This window comes from Homalodisca vitripennis, chromosome 1 (assembly GCF_021130785.1).
Source record: "Homalodisca vitripennis isolate AUS2020 chromosome 1, UT_GWSS_2.1, whole genome shotgun sequence".
NCBI lineage: Eukaryota > Metazoa > Arthropoda > Insecta > Hemiptera > Cicadellidae > Homalodisca > Homalodisca vitripennis.
Window position 1 is genome coordinate 175469275 of NC_060207.1, and position 23797 is coordinate 175493071.

General features: G+C 34.6%; 1 protein-coding gene across 3 annotated transcripts in view; it reads left to right on the forward strand.

The window, feature by feature from the left end:
• Positions 1-333: 333 nt before the first annotated feature.
• Positions 334-23797, forward strand: part of LOC124352756 (transcription elongation regulator 1) — a 72627-nt gene continuing 49163 nt past the window's right edge. For 2 of the 3 annotated variants that reach the window (XM_046802415.1, XM_046802413.1), the window contains exons 1-5: positions 334-721; positions 12076-12442; positions 13536-13682; positions 14557-14883; positions 16588-16759. In XM_046802415.1, coding sequence (XP_046658371.1) covers positions 513-721; positions 12076-12442; positions 13536-13682; positions 14557-14883; positions 16588-16759 — 1222 coding nt within the window. In that variant the 5' untranslated portion in view covers positions 334-512. The remainder of the gene's footprint in view (positions 722-12075; positions 12443-13535; positions 13683-14556; positions 14884-16587; positions 16760-23797) is intronic. The other variant, XM_046802414.1, reaches the window with a different exon arrangement.

Sequence of the window (23797 nt, forward strand, 5' to 3'; positions counted from 1 at the left end):
AAAAAATTTCATACCGTTTCAGATTTTATTGGTTTTTATCTGTAGTAAGTATTGACATAGAGGCACGGCAATGCCATTTTTAACTACTAGTCCAGTGCACGTATTTGCACTTAAATACTTTATTAACAGTTCGTGTCGTGCTCCATGTCGTAGCCAAAGTTGCATAAGTATGTACATTCCAAAATAAAATGATGCAACTTAACTTGTTCAAGTCGCATGGCAATACGATTAAGCTTTAGGTTGCCGTGTGTTTTCCTTATCCTGGTCCTAAAGTCCATGAAAGCTATTTATTAAAGTATGTTTTAGAAGCCTTTGAAACACAAACATCCTTGAGTTATTTCGTTTGTCTATGGATAGTTGTGATTCCAATCTTTACTCTTGTGTTAGTGTATTGAAAGTAATGCTTTAGTATTACTTAGTTATATATGAAGTAATCTATAAATAGTTCAGTGTAGTAAACTGTACCATCGGTTTGCAAAGCAAGTAACGCTTTATATTACTTTTAAAAAGTAATGAAACAAGACAAAACCCGTGCTAATATGGGTGCTCATTCCATGGATGATTCAGGAATCGACCGGTCCTCGGATAATGAAAATGAAGAAGACTATGAAAACCAGGATGAGCCTATGGAAGATGATTATAATGATGAAGATGATTACTACGACGACTATCGTCCTCCCCCACCAAATAAGAGAGGAAGAGGAGGAGGTGGCATGTTTAGGTATGCCTGATAGTTTTAATTTATATTTAAGATTCAGCCAGGGGATTCTAAAACTTTTTCGGGATAGGCTCTGAGGCTAAAATGATTAACTTAAGGCTTTTGTTTCTATAACCAAAATATAATAGCTGAGATTTATTAATAGACTAGGCTAAGTAGTATACATGCAGAATTTAATTGGCCTAATAGCAGGTGGGTATTACTGCTAGACTCTAATATTTTTTATAATGCCTATAATTTATTTCATAGAGCTTAAACTAATTATTCAATGGATTTAGTTAATGTTTAATTTGACTGCAAGCCTAATAGGCTAGGCTAATAGGATTAGAATAACATTTTTTATAATAACCCTTCTTGAGTATTGGGGAAAGCCCTACTTGTTTACTCTGAAAAAAGTATTTTATTAGCGAAGGGCGAATGGAGGATGGGTAGGGTACGATAAGCAGCCCGGTTTTTTATATCGAAGAATGTAGTCATCGATTCCTAATATTCGCATCTTCAAATCCAATAACAATCATATGTTTTAAATTAAAATATGAATTTAGTATTTATAGTGATAAAACAAACTATTTGTATCGATTGATTATATCGATGGTTATGATTAAGTAATATCATTTACCAATTTCAATATAAAAACTGGGTCCGCTTATCGTACCCTACCCGAGATATCTAATACTCAATTTGAAACTAGCAAGCGTTGGGTGATTATATCCGCTACAATTTATAGGCTAAATTTAATTTTGCTCTGCAGATTTGTGCCATAAATGCAGGGTGTTTCACAGAAGTTTAGCATAACTTCAGTAGGTTAGACAAAACCAAGGGTATACTAAAATGTGACCTACATTCATTACTAAATTGCTATTATCGAATGGTTCGGCTACAGTATAATAAGCGACCACCAATAAAATCGGATTATAATTATCGATCTCAAATACTATCGAATAGGCTACGACATTTGACGTATAAATATTTCTAGTAAAAATATTTATAAGTAATCATTGTCAGATTTCTTTATTTAGACTAGTGACATCATTAACAGCTATTGCTAGTGACGTCATTACCAGCTGTTGTTATTTCGTCTATGTAGGAGAAGGCTAGTGACAACGAAAGGCACAATGGCGATGAATATGCGGATATTAGCTCAAAATAATTTTATAAACACTGAACAATGTTTTAAATGGTTACAAGATAATAACCTTGCTCCTTTAACCCTTACCACGTGTATTACGGGAATACTCGCGCGGGGAAAATGACACTTCACGCATATTACGGTAAATCTCGCAATCAAATTTTTAATTTTTTGTCCTGAACTATAGTTCGTAAAACTGCCGATAGAATGTGGTAGAATGTTGATCGAACCTAAGACAATGACTGCGCTCCATTCATTGTTCTCGGCCTACTGTTGCTGATCCGAAACTGGTTGTCATAACAACTGAACGCCATTCTGACCTGCAGACTGGCGCGTCTTACGGGATTTCCCGTGTGGTGAGGGCAACAGTGTTGTTTACGAGACCTGCGCGTTAGCTTGTTACTGTGTTGAGTTGCGTATTTTACGTTATTTCTGAACATTTTTTACGTTTATATTATTTCAACAATTGTGACTGACTGCAATTTCAAACACTTCATGCTTTGAAGTATTTCATTTACAAAAATATTTTTGAAATTAGCAAATTCCCTCTTTTTTCTTTGGTTATACATTTTAATCTGTAAAAAAAACAAGTCTTTAAAAAATTCCGTTTTTATGTTTTTTCTGCCCATAGTAACTTTGGAAATATTAAATAAAATAGAACTTTCAACAAATTAAAAATTAATTATTTACGCTAATAGCACGCTACAGGAAAATATAGGAATTTGTAGTCAGCGCTTGAAGGGTTAAATCCGAATTGTCCTGTTTGTATTGACGAGATGAAAACTAGAATTGAAGGTGAAAATCAGAAGAAATGTAAGAAAAAACATGACGTATCTAAAAACGATGTTGAGAAGTCTTTTTAACATTTAAAATTTGGTATTGTGAATATAATGAAAAATCATGTACTATTTTTTTCCCCCCTGAGGGAAAAGGACAGTTTGTCCTGCGCTTAGTCCTAAAAGGACCTTTGCGCCTCCCTTACTTTAATTTTGTGCCCTTAAAGACCGAGGCTTTTGCTATAACCAATCAGATTTGTGGGCTCCTGTTCTCCGATATCCTTGGGGCTGAGGAGATATGCTCCCAGATATCTTTTCCTAGTTTCTATGCTGGCAAGACAATCTAACCAAATGTGCTCTGCTGACGCCTCCTCCTCTCCACAGAGTCTACACTCGTTAGTCTGGCTAAGGCCTACCTTCATAAGATGCTTCCTTAGAGGGCCATGTCCTGTCAACATTCCTAATATTAGTCTTATATCCTCCTTATTCTGATCTAAGAGAGCTGTCCATCCTTTAACGTAAGGAGAGATAAACAATTTGGATAGTCTTAATCCTGAGGCTCTATTCCAATTATTGTGTCTTATCCTCTTTTCCCAATCTTTGACCTGAGCTTTAATGTTGGAGAAAGCTATCCCGCAACCTGGCTCAGGCCCCACCATTGTGGATTCTGCTCCCTTTTTGGCGAGGATGTCTGCTTTTTCATTTCCATGAAAGCCTTCATGACCCGGTACCCAACCGAGTGTTACTCTGTTATTCATTGCCAGCTCTGCTAGAGCATTCTTACATTCTCAGACCGCTTTCGAATCAAACGAACAGGTATCAAGTGCCTTCAGTGCAACCTGACTATCAGAAAGTATTAGGTATTTTAATCCTTTTGTCCTCATTTGTATGAGTCTTCTGGAGCATGAGTCTATTGCCATGACCTCCACCTGAAAAACCGTGGCATGTCTTCCTAGGGGCACAGCCATGTCGACTCCAGGTCCGTGTATTCCGTATCCTGCCCTACAGTCAAGGCGTGAACCATCTGTGTAAAACTTCAGGACTCCTTTTGTAGGGTAGGCCTCCTTTTTAATCCATTTCTCAATACTTCCGATAGAGACGATATATGGGTTGTCATAGGAGTATTTCTTAACCATTGTGTCTGATACTTTGGTTAGCATTTCAGCCTCAGGAAATACTTGCAATATCTTTGTTCCTAGAAGCTTCATTGCAATTAAAGCAGCTGTTCCCACCACCTCCTGCCCCAGAGGAGTGTATCCCAAGACCGCTTCAATTGCTAGTGTTGGGCAGGGATGCTTAAGCAAGCTAGCCTTTGAAGACTCTGTAGCCTTTTAGTAGCTGTTGTTTGTTCTACTTTCGGCCACCACAATAAGGCAGTATATGTGACCATTGGTTTTATTATGGTTTCGTAAATCCAATATATCATTTTAGGTTTAAGTCCCCATTTAAATCCAAAAAATCTACAGATCCCGAGGGCCATTGTCACTTTGGATATCCTGTTTTCAATATGGGAGTTTCAAGTGAGCTTTTCATCCAGGATTAAACCCAGGTATTTCACTTCTTTTGTTTGGTTTATGCTGATTCCCTCTAGAACAGGTTGTGTAAGCTGGAACTTTCTCTCCCTAGTAAAGGTAATCAAATTTGTTTTAGATGGGTTGATCCGTAGACCTTCCCCATGACACCAGTTGCTTATGAAGTTTAGTTCTTTTTGTATTAGGCGTTCCAGCATGCCTTTGTTTTTACCTTTGATCACAGGAAAGGAGACAAAACTCCCCCCTGGGGGCAGCCTTTCTGGGCCGTGATTGCGGCATATTCGTCTCCGTACTTTGCTTTTACTTGTCTGCTTTTTAGGAGGGCTACTATCCATTTGACTACATCTGGGGGACCTCCAAAAAGTCATGGATTGATATGCTACTCGGTCGAAAGCTCCTTCAATGTCCATAAAGACGCTGAGTAGGGCTTCCTGTTTTTTCGAAGGTGTTCTCCACCTCTCCCACTAAGCTGTGGAGAGCGGTGGTAGTTGATTTACCTTCTATGTAAGCGTGTTGTGTGGAACTAAGTGGGTGATCTGGTAATATTACGTCCCTTATGTGTCTGTTTATTATATTTTCCATAGTTTTCACCATGAAGGAGGTTAGGCTTATGGGTCTGTACGAGTTGGGATTGGTCGGATCCCTGTCTTTTTTCCGTACAAACACCACCAGTGCTGTCCTCCAGATTTTTGGTATGTATCCTAAGGCAAAACTGCTTCTAAACAGAATGCATAGAGTATTTAATAATATGTCCAGTCCCTCTTGAAGAAGGGCTGGGAAAACCCCATCTGCCCCAGGAGATTTAAATGGCTTGAACGATCTTATAGCCCATTTAATTCTTTCATGTGTAAATACTCTGTTAAACCGCTGTCTGGTTTTAGCAACCTCCCGGCTGGATCCCCCCTCGATTAGAGAATAAATATCCTCATTTCGAGTCAAGTGACCCCCCGGGAAGTGCGACTCCAGAAGCAGTTCTAAGGTCTTCTTCCTGTTCACTGTTAGTTCTCTGTTGGCCTTTACAATGTTTATGTTTTTGAGTCCTGTAGATAGGGTTATGTCTAGGACTTCTTTCCTATTTCTAGTTATAAAGGTTGGGCTTGACTCTCTATTTTCTAATACTAAATCATTGCTGAACATAAACTGTAGAAGTTCCTCACAATCTCAAATTACAATCTCTAAGTTCCTACTATTGTACATGTCTTGTCAAACATTGGTATTCATAGGATTACAAGTTTTCCTGCTTATTAGTGTTCAAAATTGTAGTCTGGTTGTAAAGTGGCAAAAAAAGGTACCATTTTTTTGTTCTTACTGACATAAAACCTAAATTTAATGTTTGTTAACAAATTGATTTATTTCTAGACGCAGAAATAAATAAGCTACATTTTAATTTAACTCCCGTGATTTTCACTCAGCTAGTTAGGTTTTGGTCAATGTTCAAACAAGGTTATCTGTACTTTTTGATGCGAGAGTAGTATACAACGAATGCTCATACTTGTTGTTATAACAGCGGTTCCAATACTGATATTACAGTGCCGTGGCTGACACTTCTAAACTTCTTATCTTGGCATCTGTAACTAGTACTGGAGATTTGAGGTTATGTTATAGTCAGATTTTATTTTGAAATGTCAGACATTTGTGAAAGGTTAAGCATAACAAATCTAAGCAATTTCTTAATTTATTATGTCTATTGAAAGCACTAATACCATTTCAATGAGGTCCATTTCAATGAGGAGGAAACATTGGTGTTAACAAAACAAAGAAGGTTACAGTTTGAATAATGTTGGTAGGGCCAAATTAGTTTTTGAAAGATTAACTGATGTTAAAAGTTACTTGTTTTATAAAAAAATAACCATACCACTTAATTTTATTTTTTTTTTTTAACTGGGAAAATACTTTGTGTTTTGTATATTTTTATAATAAATTAATAATTTTATTTTCTAACTACAATGCCTTAAAAAAACCTCTTAACAAAAAATATCCTTTAATCATTGAGCTTAATTATTAAATATTTTAAAAAGAGTATATTTATTAATGTAAATATTGGTTCTAGAGGCTAAAGTATTATAGAACTGCAAACTGTTTTTCGATAAGTACTATTGTAATCTTTGCAGAATACCAATACTATTAATGAGTGCTACAAGACAAATATTTTTGCTGACATGTTTGAAGAGCTTGTAGCATGAGAATTTTCATCTCAGCTTAAACCCTGGTTGGTGGAGCCGTTTTGTATATTTGTATTCTGTTCCAGCTGCTGACAGTGTAATTATAAACAATAATGTATATTTAATTAGGTAATGTTCCAACCCGTAGATTGTTTTATGTAGCGAACAGATTTCATTTGTAAGTTTAAAAGGTTAGGTTTTAATGACTGTCGTCCACAATTTTCTTCTCTTATTTAGGTAAGTGTTGGGAACTAGCTATGATATTTGGTGGGGGTAGTGGGGGGAAACTCCTTGATGGAATCCATTGGAAGTTTTCACACTGGTGATAAAAGACACGTAAGGGTGAATCTCACAAAATAGGAGAAAATGATTATGTAAAAGAAATAAAAACAATTAAATCAGAAGTTTGTTATTATTGGTGTAACTGTTAGTACGTATTGTAAGGAATAGTTATTTGTGAGTAGCAGAGCTAAATTTGAATCATTTCTATTTTTTTTCAATTTTTACAAAGTTCAAGACACCATATTTTTACAAATCGGTAACGTTTAAAAATCCACGATAAAATTGTATTAATATTAATTATTACCAATAATTAATCATTGTTTTAAGATTTGAAGTCCTAAAACTATGAAAACAGTTACTGTCACAAAGTTTGTAATAATTTTTACCATTTTTAATGCCTTTTAAGTGGAAATTATAAGCCATCTAGTCATTTACATTGCAAACTTTGCAAATAAAACCCGAAATTCTTTAAGTACTTTAACTAGCTTGTTATATGTGAAAGGATAAGTTCTTAACACTAAACAATTTATAGGATAAAAAAATTAAGAGATAAAAATAACCTCAATATTGCCGATTTCACGAGCGTCACCGACTTGTAGCAGCCGTCACCGATTTGTAGCAGCCGTTACCGAGTTGTCGCGAGGTTACCGATTTGTATAATCAAAGTGACAGAACGAATTCTAATGATAAGGAGTAAGAAAAAGCACGCAGTGAGTTTTATATGTTTATAATCTATAACATATACTCTCAAATGACAATAGTCAAGATGATGTTTTTTAAGAATATTCTGATGAAAACTAGATGACAAAGTGTTATAAATTCAAAACACTCTATACAAAACCCCATTGAAATAATTATAAACTAATAACTAATATGATTATCTTAAAAGAATATGTTACATAGTTAGTACTATAGCAAATAATAAAATGTCCTATGCTGTTAACAATATCTGGACATAAATTGTTTGAAAAAACGTCTTACTTAGTGTAATATTTAATATCATAGTTTGAGAAAAAACTGGGTAACAGAATATTATAAATTCAAAGCACTTGATACAAAAAAGTAATGCAATAATTATATCTTAGTAACCAACACAATTATCTTAGAAAACTATGTTGCATAGTTAGTATTACAGAAAATAATAAAATATCGTACGCTGTTTACATCTTGACATATTTTGGTTGAGAAAAGTTTCTTTTAAATTTAGTGTAGTATAATAACAAATTAGAAGGATATTTTGTTACAACTTATACAATAAAGTGTGTTACTATTAACCTGTGTGATATTAAAATCCTTCATTGAAAACAAACACTTAAAAACTTAATAGTAATATTTAATTAGTTAGTCCACATTTGCTTTTTTAAATTTGTAAAAAACCCGATTCCCTTTCATTACTACAGTTGGGGTTGGTAATATGGCCTTAATTTGATCACCATGAACCGAAACAACATCTTTTTCATTAGCAAAATATAATTGGTTATCTTTGTTGCAAAATTTCAAAAACATCACGGTGACATTTTCTTGAGAGAGGTCGTTCTGACATACACCAATAAATTGTTCAATCTTCGATTTCTTTCCTTTGTCAATTTTGTATTCAACCAAAACATGAACTCCAGAAGTAACTTTCTTTGCAAAATCTTCCTTGTTCGTGTTACATTTATACATTTGGGTCAAATCCTTTTGTTCCTTTAATTCAGGTTGGTCATAGTGGTTGATATACTCTTCGTCTTCTGAAGATGTAAATACGTCATCAACTGACAATTTTGAGAGGTTTTTTTGTTTTGAATCGATCTTATTTTGAGTAATTAATAATTGATCATCAGTTGGCAAGACTTCAGAGAGTTTGTAGTGTCTACAGGATGTTTCTGCTGAACACTCAAAACAAGAAAGTGTACGACAATACATAATGCCAGTACAAAGTCCACAAGTTACCTGATGAACCTGCATAATCCCCTTTATAAGGGGTATGCTGAGGTTATTCACTTCCAACTTTAAGTCTTCTATAACTGCTGATGGGATCTCATACAAATCAATGTTAAAACTACTAAGAGCATCCACAAAATCTTTGGCACAAGTTATGTCAGATCCACGTAACACCTTTTTATCAGCTTCCCTTTTAAGAGTACCGCCCACCCCGTCCATTGGCCCCTTACCATGACCGGCCTCAGTGAAGTTCCAGGTGAACGATTCCATTTGGGTAAAGTATTTTGGCAGAAGAGTCTTCAGTAAATAAAGGTTTATCCTGTTTCTATAGTGACTAGATGGACTGTCAGTAAATATATGAACAGCGGTAGTTGCAGGGAACTGTTGGGATGCGTTTAAAAAAACAGGTTTCATGTGACCCCAAACGGCGTGGGCTTGGTGGTCCAAGTTATCGGAGGCAGAGGCAAAACATGTTGTCTTTGTGGTGTCACCTACTTTAGCATACCACACACCAGTATTTAAGGATAGCTGCCTTTTACTAGCACCAAAGTGAACCAATTGTACTTCCTTTTCGTACTTGGCTACATAATTTTCAGAAAAATCTAATCTGAAGAGAAGCTCTCCTTCTGAAAGATTTACAATTTTGTTTTTTAGAGCACCTGCCTGGTGTTTTGCGTAAAAAACATGTTTTTTAAAGATAGCTAACTCGTTTTTTAAATACGTTTTTAAGACAGATACTTTAGCTACTTCTTTCACCTTGACAGTTTTCTTAACAATTTTCTTTTCATTTTTTATTACTTTTTGCTCTTCTACCATTTTCCACTTCTGGTATTTAACCAAAAAGTCTTCTTCATAGCAGAACTTGACTTCATTACTTTTGCACTGTGAACACATATTTAACATGCATTTTTTGCTATCAGTTGAACACACAACAAATTTCACTACTTCAGCAGGAGACCGCTGCGCTATAACATTAGTTACTTTTAATGCTTTTATTAGCAAATCCATATTTGCGTGTTTCACGCAGGCACATGTTTCCCTGTCAATCATTTTGGGAAATGTAACCCAAAAGGGTCTGGAACGACAGAATGATGCCTTCGAAATATTTCCATGAGTCTCCTTTTGAAATTTTTTGTGAAGATTAGATAAAGTGTCCAATAGAATTCTTCTTTGTTTTTTAATGCCACCCTTTTTAACAAACTCCTTTTTCCCTGGGCACATTTTGCTCACACGGTCGTCTTCAAAAAAGTTCATTAATTTTTCAGACAATTCTTTAGTGATGGAAGTTTTAGTTGGCCGTGTATACTCAAAAGAGGTACTGGGGCTGTTTTCGATAACTTTGTTTGCAGTATAAGGCACTAGATCTCTGAAGTGTGTTTGTACTCGGTATTTTTTCAATATTTGGTTACCGACCACTTTGTGTAATATTTGATTTTTTATTTTTGAGTGTGCGACTTCTTTTGTTTGGGACTTCAGCTGTTTTTCCAGGGCATAGCCCAAGAACAATTGTTTCCTCACTCGCGGGGAGACTTTTTCACCTCTTAATATATTACGTACTTCTTTTCTTGGAGATGGGGATGAGTCAATTAAATGTTTCTTTTTCTCTCTGTGCAACTGCTTTTTATACTTTCCTAACTTTTTTCTAATTCTTTAATCTTCTCTTGTTGCTTGGCTATAGTTCTATAGGCCTTTGCTTTGTCTCTTCGGATTTTTTTGCGCCCTCTTCTTTTTTGTTCAGATTCCTCTCTCACATCCTGTAAAGGAGAAGCTGGGGGAGTATCTGTAACTTCTTTCAGTGATTTCTTTTTCAGGCTTCTAACAAGATTTATTTCTTTCCAATACTTTCGCATTTTTCTTTGTTCTCTAGGAGTCATGTCTGATATTTTCTTTATTTTATTTTCTGCTTTCAATCGAGCAAGATGATCTCTGTCATACTTCCTCTTTTCTTCTTTCTTTTCTTCACTCATTCGTTCTCTATACCTTCGCTGACGTTCCTTTGTCAATTCTTTCTGTCTCTCATACTTTTCCTTTGCTGATAGCTTTGAGGAACGTACCATGGTTCTTCACGACCTAGAATCAAAAACAGAGAAAAGTGTTGCAAAGTTTTTAAAAACGTATGTTTTAAATTAAAAATAAATGTATTAGAGATTTGGTTAATTTAAGATTTTTGAGGAAAATCAAAAGTTTCTATAATTACAATATGCCAATAAATAGTAATTTAACAAATTTGTTGTTAATTTATAATCCAATTGTTTGTTCTAAATCAACATGCTACAGAGCATATGAAAACTGTTAAAGGCTGTTTATACTATTCGTAGTAATCACGTTAATTTAGAAAAAGTAAAAGTAACATTAAAATGAATTTTAATCATAACTTTCAAACATTATATAAATAAAAATTATTTAACAACAGTTATTGCAAGTCACACAGTTTAGAAGTGTATTTCCAACAAATCGATAACGCTATACCTCATCGTTAACGTCGCCGATTTGTGCGTCACCGATTTGTAATACAGTATTCAGATATAACCTAGTACTGCCGTGTTTAAAGTTGAGAACAAAGGCGGCATATGATAGCTTTCAGAAATGTTTTAACTGTATAGTTTACAAAAAAATAGCGTTACCGACTTGTTGAGGAATTAAGGTACTGATAGTTTCTTACCTGAATATTAATTGTTTGAAGCTTCTGGATTCGATGCAATCTTCACTAAAACAGCAAGTAAACTCGATACATTCGCCTCACATACAAAGACGTAATTTTTACCGCTCAAATCAAGTCTTGCTAACTTTATGCGGGATCGTAGCTAGTAGGTCGTTGACGTAGACTTCCCCGGTGACAAGGACCAAAGGCAACTGATTATTATTAATGAACTAAATTTCTTTTGTAGGACTTTGGTTTCACTGAGCCACTGTCTTTAGCTGTATTGTTGACTAATAGTTTTTATTTTAAACATACGTTTTATGACTTATATTTTGAGGTGAATTAGCAGACGATAGCTCAAAGACAGTTACCGATTTGTATTTTTCTTCCAATAAGAAGGCATAATTAAGTAAATCATATGAGTTATTGTTTTAAATTATTAAAGAGCTAAAGAAATGTGTTTAGGTAAATAAAATAACAGACTTTTACCTAAAATAATATATTTATTTATAAAAAAATTGCCAAGGACTTAAATTACTACATTTGGTGAGATTCACCCGTAAACAAAATTGAATATCACTTTACGTGTCAAAATGATGACATTTCAAAGTTTTAAAAGTTATATAAATTATCTATAAAACTTTTTAATTGCATACAAATCTTGAAAGAGTAGTCTATTGTTTGAATTTTAATGGGCTCCTTTCTCAAAACTTTTCCTTTTATCTAGGAATAAATCCATATTCTCTATTTGACAATGTTATTTAGATTTAAACAATGCATATAATTAATATCCTGTTATGCAAATAAGTGTTTGTAAGCCTGTTCATATCTTTAGTAATTTGGTACTATTTTAATTTGGTATATAAGTTAAAAATATGAAAGGCTCTAAAAATGTTCTCTTTAATTCTACAGAGGCGGTAGAGGAGGAGGTCGTGGTGGTCAGCACATGGATTTCAGCCCTAGAGGGCAGCAAGGAGGAGGACCTCGGGGACCTCAAGGCGGCCCTCATGGACACGGAGGCCCCCATGGAGGTGGGCCAAGATTTCGTGGTAGGGGATTCGGTCCAAGAGGCCCCCCGCCGGGCTTTAGGGGTGGACCTCCAGGCCCTCACTTTGGTGGACCCAGAGGCCCTAGATTTAGAGGTGGCCCTCCACCCAACTGGGACCCAAATTGGGGGGGTCCTGGAGGTCCGATGCAGGGTCATGGTGGACCAATGCATGGAGGACCACCACCTCCACATCATATGATGGGTGGACCTCCTCCACCTGGTGGAATGGGAGTAAGTATTAGTTTATAAAATGTATTTGTCAAATTTAATCCTGAAATATCGTTGTTTATAAAAACGAGTGCTACAATACCAATAAAGAAAAAGTAAAATATCAAATTTGGTATTTTTACTTTTTGCTTTAGAGTTTTATTAACAATAACTGTGTGAAGTGACATGTTTTAATGCTTTTAGTTTTTGACATAAAAACTGAATTTTAACTGATTCCTTAGTATAGATTCTAAGATTTCAATACCTGTTTAACAATTTTATTTTGTATCCAGCTATAATATATAATTCTTAGTATAGATTCTAAGATTTCAATACCTGTTTAACAATTTTATTTTGTATCCAGCTATAATATATAATTCTTAGGTGTCCCAAAAATTTTAACTATTTAATACAACATTTTTTTAAATTGTATTTTTAAAATCCAATTCAAATAAATTACAATTTACTATTATAAAACTATACGAAGCATTGACAAAGTCAGGTTGAACATTTTTTACCATGTCATATGGAATAAAAAACTAACCCAATTAAATCTAACAAAGTGTAAAATTTTTAAAGTATGCAAATAGGTTGTATTGTACACTTGAAGGTGTAAAATATAAATAAATCATTGTTACACAATTTATTTTATTGCATTATTATAAATATGAAAATATCATACTATGTAGTGAAACAATAATTTATAAACTGATGTTACTTGCTAAAAATGTTTTGAGTGAAACTGATTTTCCAAAAGTTAGATGTAACAAACATTTACTTTTGTGATGTGTCTAACGAAGGATCCTTGCTATGGAAAGGCCTCACAAAAAGAAAAGTTTTAAATATTTATTTATGTGTTTAAATGTAAATAAGATAGCAATAGCATGTATTTTAAATGTTTCGAAAATGAAGTATATAAAACTGGCCTTGGTGAGTCATTCTTAGCACTATACATTGCTATTCATTGTATGGTAATTGTTTGGTTTTTACTGGCTCTCCAACTCATTCAGGTTTCTTCAAGTTAAGCACGTTTGAGTTATAACTGTATTTTATTCTATTTAAATATAGGCTCTTATTTTCCATTGCTCCTTTTATTATTATATATTATGTGTTACAGCCACCTCCTCATATGATGGGCCCTGGCGGTCCAGGAGGACCAGGTGGACCAGGACCTGGTCCTATGGGCATGCCTCCACCATTTGGGCCACCGCCAGGCATGGGAGGCCCCCCACCACTTGGCTCTGGACCTCCCCCTATGATGCCAGTAAGTATTCTATATTTTCATTATTAAATAAAGAATTTCATTTACGATTACATAGAAAGATAATCAGATATCAGGTGAACTTGACCCACTTCTAAAGCTTGTAAAGTCGATTTAGAATAAAACACTCGATGGAGTATACTGGAGAAACATTTCTGCAAAAAACAAGACATGTAAATATTTATTTTGGGAGGATTTTAATAAAAAAACCTGTACATTTTGTATTGCTGGAAAGTGTTTTTTCTTGATATTGTTATCAATGTCAAGAAAAACATAATTAAGTTTTACATAGGTACAAAATTTTAAATTTATATTATCTTCAATTAACACAATGCTAGGAAATTACAGGTTAACACATGGCCTCCATACTTTCAGTAAATAGTTGGTAGCATTAATATCTTAGCCATTTTTCTATTTTTTCCTAAATTAATTTGTTTTACTATTTTCTTCATTTAAGAAAAGAAACTGATTGTTATGAGTTTTATAATGTATGTAAATGTACTCGTTTCAAAACAAAAATGTTAGCTTTAAATTTGTTTAAGCTAACTTTAACTTGCTTTAGTTGAAGTAGTTAGTAGAGAAGTAGTAGTAGTTGAGTATGATATTAAGCTTTATTAACTTTGCTTAATATCATTTTACTATGTGTGAAGGCTGGAGAATTTATTTGACAACTACATGAAGCATTTAAATGTTGTACAGCCTAATAACATTGCTTAATATCATTTTACTATATGTAAAGGCTGGAGAATTTATTTGACAACTACATGAAGCATTTAAATGTTGTACAGCCTAATAACATTGCTTAATATCATTTTACTATATGTAAAGGCTGGAGAATTTATTTGACAACTACATGAAGCATTTAAATGTTGTACAGCCTAATAACATGGGAGGGATGCAGACTGGCATGCCGCCCCCAATGAATGGCCCAAATAACATGCCGAATGGTCCACCAATGAATATGCCACCTCCTGGCATGCCCCCACCAGGTACCCTGCCACCTACAAATATACCCCCACCAGTCACAGCAGCTGCAGCGGCCACGAACAGCCCTGCCCAAAACCCTGTAGGGCTCGACTTCACTGGTGAGATCTGGGTGGAGACAAAGGCATCAGAAGGGAAGTCTTACTATTACAATGCTAGGACAAGAGAGACTACCTGGACTAAACCAGAAGGCAATGTCAAAATCCTTCTTCAAGAACAGGTGATTTAATTTGTTCTTTCCTATATACATATAATAAATATAAAAGTTTGTGAAGATAATTTATGCAGAATTTGTTTGTTTCATACTCATTTACACAAAACTCAGTGGACAGGTTTGATCTAAATTTTGGATATACATAACTTAAATGTAAGAATCAAATACAGGCATATTTTAATTCTAAAATACCACACAGAAATACTCTTAAAGGTAGGCTTATTTAAAGAAGGTTTATTGACTTTTGTTTATATTACTATATGTTTGATGGTTGATCGAGTCACAGAACACAACGTGCCACACAGTACCCCTGTATTTTATATTAGCAATAATAAATATCAGCTGTCCTAGTGTGATACAAATAATATGACACATAGGTTATTCATCAAGAGGTGATTATGGAGCCCACTTATTAGAAGTCTTTGGAATACATGAACACAAGATATTAGTCTGAGTTTTAAGTGGAATAATTAATTTTGTATTGAACTTATCGAATTCTTCAAATAATTATTTAGTTGGTTTATTCAATATTCAGTTTATTAATTACAATAATAAATAGTGACGATATAACTATTAATCAGGTTATTTGTATATCAGTAAAAGTATTGGTGGTATTTTGTACTCATGTAAAATTATAGTTTTTCTAGTTATCCTATTCTCTAGAATAACACTGAAAGAAACATTATACATTCTAGGAATTCAATTCAAAGAACAAAATGGATTTCACATAGTTCTACCATTTCATATTTTAAATAACTGCTTTATAAACACGTAACTAATGAAGGCAACAATGTAGCTACAACAATTCTAATAGATTGATACTGAGTCAAAATAGGGTGAAGAGAAATTTAAGTTAATTTAATATTCCTTTATTAAAGAGTTGGAGTTAAGGCTGTCAAGCCCTCTGTACTACTTTAACCTCATATCCTATATAGAAAATTACATTTTCTAAACTAGACAGATATTTTGCAACTTTTGTGGAGAGTAATCAGTTGTTCTACTCAACGGTTATGTAAAACATGCAGTTATGTAATAATTATTGTTGGCCAAACTAGGTGATGTGAATTGCTGACAACGAAAAATATCCTGCCCGTCGGGTGCAATAACTAATTTTAGAATGGCTGAGCAACTAACTAGTTTATTAGCTATGCCTGCTGTCCAAAGTGTATATGTAATGAAACTATTTATCACAGCTAAACTGTTAGCACTATGTACAACCACAATGCAGTAGCGTTATGTAGAACCATAAAGGTCTTTGAGTAGATTGTTAGGTTGTCATTGTCCAAGCAGTAATGCACAACCATTGAAAACAACAGTTGTCTCCTGACAACTATGTGCACTGCAACTGTTGTGTGAATGAGGCAGTTGTGCCCATCCCTGTTTGAAATAAGTGATTTTATTTTTATGCGTCTTATCTGATGACTCAAAAATGTAATCCCAGACTTCACGTGTGTCAGTGCCTTTTTTATTAAAATCGATAATTAAAAACTCAGTGAATGAATTGGAAAACACAGCAAACTTGCTTATGTACCTACTCGCTATTAGACACCCCCTCACTCAGAGAAGATGATGGAGACTTGTGTAAAACTTTTGTTATATTGAAATTAGATGTATATTTTCTGTTATGCCTGTTATAAGAGGGAAAATGTTACTTGAGAGATATGTGAAAAACTGGGTTCCAACATTTGGTAAAATGTCTTTGTTCGTCAGGTTGAAGCAATGGCGCAAGCTGCAGGAGTAGCTCCTACGCAGACCAACTCCCAGGATACGTCATCTACCACTACAGTCCCTGGGGATTCTGAGGACAGCAATGCAGGTGACACGACAACAGCCACCAACGCAACAACTGGTACTGATTCCCCGACCACTACTGTCACGACAAGTCAGTTTGTAGGCTTTGTAGTATCACAATAATTTTCAAGAGCCGAATGTAGCTTACTAATGACCATTTTGATTATAGCTCTATTATAAAAAATTTTAAACTTTTAAACTTCAAACCTGTTTCAACCTTAATTTTACTTGTTAAATTATTGGAGATCTCTCATTTTATACATATGATCAGTACATAATGAGGATAACCTCATTCCAGAATGTATTTCAATTTCAATTTCGTTAAAGTACATTGGAATATAAGTAGTTCAAACCTTAGTAAAACAATTGATCAATCAATCATCTTTATTCATCATTAAGCATTCATTATACATGCAATAAATGTTGTCAAAATTTACAATATATTAATAATACATTGAAGTATGTGTTATGTCTTAATTATTTACAATATAAAATTAGAGAACATACTTAATCATACCATATGCAATACCTTTACCAAAAATAACAATTTATAACAACTTAAGCCTCAAACAGGTAAAAAAAGGTAAACAACAAAAAGCAACAACTTATAATAAACATTAAAATGGCATAACAATCTGACCATAATATAACACTGAAATAAATAGCAGGATAAAATAACATGAAAGGTTAAAACTAAGCAATATAGGTAATTCAGAATAGTCATAGTCATAGTCATAGTCATATTTCTTTATTGACATATTCTTCAAGAACAGTAATAGAGTCACAATGTTAACAAATTACATAATTGATATTAATAAATAATCAATACAAGATGTCAGAGCCTCCAATCTTCCTTGTTTACTTCTGTGAATTCTTCGATGGTGTATATTGGGTGGTCCACCAGGAAGTTGTGAAGACATCTTTTCAAGGCAGCTCCCTTGAGGTTTTTCACAGCTTGTGGCAGGAGGTTCCTCAGCTTCCTACCAATGTAGGATGGTTTTTCCTCGAAAAGTGATGTCCGATGTAGAGGTAGTGTGTAATTTCCTGCATGGCGTGTGTTATGTGTATGAAGGGTTTTTCCTGTTTGTACATGCAGTTGGTCAACGTGCAAAATTACTTCTTGTATGTAGAGTGCAGTAATTGTCATAATTCCCAAGGTTTTAAATGCTTGTCGGCAGCTTTGTTGGTGTTCGAGTTCCGCTAGGGTTCGGATAGCTTTTTTCTGCAGGAGTAGTACTCTGTTCAGGTTTCCTGCAGAGGATCCACCCCAAACAGCAAGTCCATACCTCACATGAGTTTCCACCAAAGCATAGTAAGCTGTTTTTGCTGCCTCCAAGTTGCCGATACATTTTATTCGGCGTACTACATATATACCAGTGCTGATTTTTTTGCAAACCTGGTTTACATGCTCAGTCCACGTAAGTTTGTGGTCAATAGTTACGCCAAGGAATTTGATATGGTCTTTTCTTGATACATCAAGTGGGTTAGGGATATGGTCCTTCCTCTTGCTGAAGTTGATGTGAACTGTCTTCGATGGATTCATGGCTAGATCATTCCTTCTGCAGTAATTGAGGGCTTTACTGAGAGAGCTTGTGGCACTTTCGTACACTCCTTCAGCAGAGTCATTCTTAATCAACAATGTTGTATCGTCTGCATACATCACACAAGTGGTATTGTGATCACGTATATAAGCTGGGAAGTCATTCACAAATAAGACAAAGAGAACTGGGCCCAAAACAGATCCTTGCGGTACTCCGCGGGTAACAGGTAGTGGATTGGATTGATGTGAAGTAGTTACACCATAAATGGTAGTTTGCAGCTCGACTATTTGAGATCGGCCTGTGAGGTAACTTACAAACCATTTGTTAGCTGTGTCTCTGATTCCTAATGATGTTAATTTCTTTGAGATGATGTCGTGGCCCAGGCAATCAAACGCCTTGCTGTAGTCAAGAAAGAGTGCAGATACGTATTGTTCTTTGTCTATTTGGTCAATAACATGTTCAACAAGGCTGATGATGGCAGAGCTGGTTGATTTTCCTTTCAAAAATCCATGTTGCTTTTCGGTTATCAGATTTTCTTGTTTTAGGTGAGCCATGAGTCTGTGTAGAGCTATTTTTTCTATGATTTTTGAGAATGTTGAGATTAGAGAGATGGGACGGTAATTTTGGACTTCCAGTGTTGAACCTTTTTTATGTTTGGGGTATACTTTAGAGAGCTTAAGGGCTGTAGGGAACTCACCAAGGCTGAAGGACTTATTAATTATGCTGACTAAAGGCGGCATTAGCTCTTCAGAGCAGTGTTTCACAATTTTAGAAGAATATTCATCCACTCCACTTGAAGATTTTGATTTTAGGGCATTTATGATGTTCCGTACTTCATTGATGCATGTTGGGGTTAGATATAGAGATTTATCAACATAGTTAAGTGGAGTTTCGTAATTTTCATTATCATCTGTGTCCCCTGGGGAGCAGTTATTCTGTTTCAGCGTCAATTCTGCTACTTCTGTGAAGAAGGTGTTAAAGTGGTCTGCAGTTTGTGTGGGGTTGTCCACATGTTTCCCATTCACTGAGAGACATATGTTTGGCTGTAGTTGATGTTTTCCTCTTCTTTCATTGTTTATGACATTCCAAAGAGCTTTACTTTTGTTGTCAGCTGAGTTGATGAAGTCAGCATTAGCATTTTTTCTTATTTCTCTAAGTTTTTTATCATAATTTTTCTTTTTTACCACCATATCTTCTTTGTCTTGGGTATTTCCTGTGGTCTCAAATTTGTGCAGGGCTTTTAGAAAGTCATTTTTAAGGTCTTTGGCCTCGTTGTCATAATACACATGTTTCCTTTTGTGTTTTTGACTACATTTTTTAGTAGGACAGGCAATGTCTAGCGTTGCTTGGAGAGTTCTATGAAAGATGTTGTATGCTTGCTCTGCATCTGGGGCCATATAGACAGCATTCCAGTTTTTATTCATTAGGAGAGATTTTATCTGGTCTGTATTAGAATAACAAAAGTTTCTCTTGAGAATGATCTGTGGAGGGATGTTTACTCTCCAGTCATATATTTTTATAATTTGAGCAGTATGGTCAGAAAGTCCAGTTTCAAGTATGGCTGTGCCAATGTTGTCCTCGATTATGTTTGTGCATATGAAGTCAATTGAGGTGGCAGTGCTATGTGTGATACGTGTTGCAGGAAGTGGCAGTCTTCGGATGTTATGGGTGTGTAGTTCATCTTCTAGGATAGTGTTGTCTAAGGTTGTTTTCATCCTGTCAATGTTTATGTCTCCAGCAAGCATGTTTGATTTACTGTGTGCTTGAGTATATTCTAAGATGTTGGATAAGGCATTTATACCGGCTCGTACATTCTCTTTGGGAGATCGATATACCCCAAGAATGTGTATGTATTTACCCATGGATTCAATTACTGCCATGGCTGCTTCACAGTTAAATTCTTGGCAGAGGTGGGATATGTCAGTTGCTGTTGTGCAGTTTTTTAGGGTTTCTTTGGCATATATGGCAACACCACCAAGCTTATGATTTTCTCTGCAGTATTCTGCTATGAGAAAGTACCCTTCAATTTTTGTATTCTCTATTTCTATTTTTTTCAGGCCATGTTCAGTAAGCACTAGTATATTGGGGTCAATGTCATTAAGAAGGTGGTTAAGTCTGTCTAATTTTTTGTCTAGTCCACGGATGTTTTGGTGTAGTATTTTTAGGTTACTTAGGTTTGTTTTAGATTTGAGTTTATAATATACCTGTTTTTGAATTTGATCTTTTTCTGTTGGGTTTGGTCTAAAAAATGGTGGTTGTTTTTTTGGCTAGTATTTTCAGTTACTGTCGTCAGATGGGGTGATAGAGACTTTTCGTTAGTAGTGGTAAGTTCTTGTGTTGCCTTATAGTGCTCAATATACTTGTCGAAAAAGTCCTGGTATGTTTCATTGGGTGCTTTAAGTTTAGCTGTACAAGGTGGTGACTTATTAGATTTCTGAGCTGGTTTTTTGTAATCTTTAGACTCCGGCATTGTACAAATATTTTCTCTGTGAAACATGGCTTCCACTTCGATCACTTCAAAGTCTCCTTTGTCCCTTGGTATGCATGTGGGAATTGGTCGCTGTTTATCTGATATGGTTAGGACTGGGTTGTTGTAAGGTTCTTTGGGGTAGGTTGTTTGCTCTTTAATTTTTTGTACTTGTAAAGAGATACTAAATTTATTTTTGGAATTCCCATTAATCTTTTTTTTTTTTTTTAAAGAGTTATGAGATTGGTTTACAGCTTCCCTTTTCTTTTGATTTGTTAGATTTTCTGCACGGTTTTGACTATCTAGGTTTAAACGGTTAAGTTTTTGCTCTAGAAGATAGTGATTATTTTTTAGTTGAACAATCTCTGTTACCAGTGGGGTTGATTCAGCTACTGAAAATGGTGGGGAGTCTGTTTGTGTACCAGCTTCTTCAAGAACCTTTTCTTGGGACATATTTTCTTGGGTTTTTAAACGTTTTTTTAAAATTAATATTTCTTTAGATAGCTCTTTAATCTTTTGTTCATAGTCATTTAGAACTTGTGCTTGTCGTCTATCGTGGTCTTCAAAGATTTGTTGTGTATCAATAAGTAGTTGCTTTTCTTTTCCAAGTTGCCTATCCATATCAGAAATTTTTTGTTGAAAATTTTCTACTCTTGAGAGATAAGTTTCTTCCTCTCGGCTGTAATCTTCAATTTTAGCCTCCATACTGTTTAGCAAGAAGTTTAACCTTCGATTGTCTTCTTTGAGGGCCTCGTTTTCTTTAAGCAGTGCTTTTCCCAATTTTGCTGCCATGATTAGACTGTCTTCCCCATTTTGCAGTTCACTTTCAATTAAGCTTTCTTCTAGCTCTGGTAGTGTACTTTATAATATTGAGTCTTGACTAATATAGCCTTTTAGGGTTTTATTGGAGTCAGAAACATTTATTGTTTTTAAACACACAATGTGTGATTAACAAAGTCAAGCCTTATAATAATAATATTAACAAATCCGACTTAAATGAGTAATGCTCTAAAAAGAAAATTTAACAACAGTAGAGCTAAAATGGTAACAATATAATCAACAAATTATTCAACAACAGTTATTTACTAACAACGAGGTCTCAATAAATAAATAAATAAACAACAAGATTCAGATACCCTACGTATTCTCTAAAAACTACTCTAGACACTAATGTCAAAATCATAGGCCAAATATTCGTCAATTGAATAAAAAACAATTTCCTTTAGAAACTTTTTTAGTTTTATTTCAAACTGCTTCAAGGGCAGACACCATAATTCTTTTGGCAATTTATTAAATAATTTTATTTTCATACACACATGACTACATTTAGTCTTTTCCAACCTTACTGGTATTGTTTCGAGAAGGTAGTTTTGCCTAGTAGGATAGTTATGTGTTTCTTGTCTTGTAGGAAGATTATTCAAAGATTGCTTGATATCCATCACGCAACAGTAAATATAAAGATTAGGGAGAGTCATTATTTGATACTCTTTAAACAATGGCACACAGGATTCCCTAGCAGATGCATTTTTAATTACCCTCAGAGCCTTTTTCTGCCATTTAAAAACAGTTTGTGCCCCACAAGAGTTGCCCCATAGAGTTATCCCATACCTCATATAGGAATGGAAAAAAGCATAATATGCAGTTATCAGCGTATTAAGAGTGACACAGGTTCTTAGTTTTCGAAGAAGAAAGATAACTCTAGATAGTTTTTTACATAACTGTTTCATATGACAGTCCCAGCTTAACCTACTATCTATATGGATACCTAACAGCTTAACAGGCTTGTATTCTTTATAAATAGAATAGTCCAGTGAAAATACAATAGTTTCAGTTTTTTGGTCATTTACAATCAAAGAGTTAGAGTGGAACCATTCTATTGCTATATCTAAGGCATGTTTTTCTTGAATAATAAGCTTATCTAAATCTTTATTACAATTAACAAGCGTTGTATCATCCGCATATAGAATTGAAGGGCAAGGAACATTGAAAGGAAAATCATTTACAGAGATAATAAAAAGTAGAGGCCCAAGGACTGATCCCTGTGGAACTCCCATCTCTACTCTTCTAAAAACAGATTTATCCTCTCCCTGGACAACCATTTGTTTCCTGTCACTTAAGTATGATATCAATAGACTGAGCTCCTTGTCCCTTATACCATATCAAAAAAGCTTTTGTTTTAGAATCTCAGGATTAATGCAGTCAAAAGCTTTTGACAGATCAATCAGTAACGCAGATGACAACAGTTTATTTTCAAAATTTGCCAGAACTTTTCTGACCACATTTTCTACTGCATTGATTGTATTTTTACCTGACATAAAACCAAACTGTTCCTCACAGAACAAGTTATTGCTAATAAAAAAAGAATTAATCTGACCCTTTATGCATGATTCAAAAATTTTACTAATAATTGGGACAAGAGAAATGGGTCGATAACTTGACGGGGTCAATCTTTCACCTTTTTTGTAAACTGGTATCACCTTGGTTACCTTGAGTGCCCTCGGGTATATACCTTGTTCCAACATTTTATTGAACAGGAAAGATAATGGGTTAACTATTACCTCAATAATATACTTTAAAACCTTGTTAGACAGCCCATAATAATCTTCACTGCATGAGGTACTTAACTTAGTTACACAATTTATTATGTCAGTAGTACTGATTTTTTCCCAAGTTAACATTTTACCCTCCGAGTTTTTATGTAGTACAAAATCCTTGACTAATTCTATAGCCTGGTAATATTGGAAACAAATATCCTAATAAAGAGAGATAGGACATTTTAACTATGATATATTTATTAATGTGATGAACTTGTCTTAATACTTTTTATACTGCATATTTAAAGCTATAATAATATACAGGAAAAAAATAAAACGGCAAGTCTTATGTAATAAAAAAATTGTTAAGTAGGTCTGTCATATACATTCACTTTGACACATACATTGTAGTCTGTAATACCTAAATAAAGACATGGGTTATGAGTTGGAATGGTAGAGAGATATGATACTGACTTTACAAATGCGAAGCAAGGCATGGGGACTTTGAGATTGTTCACGTAAACAGACAAATTATCTTTTTTGAATTGTTCATTATGGAAATCATACTGATGTGGTGAGTAGCGTGG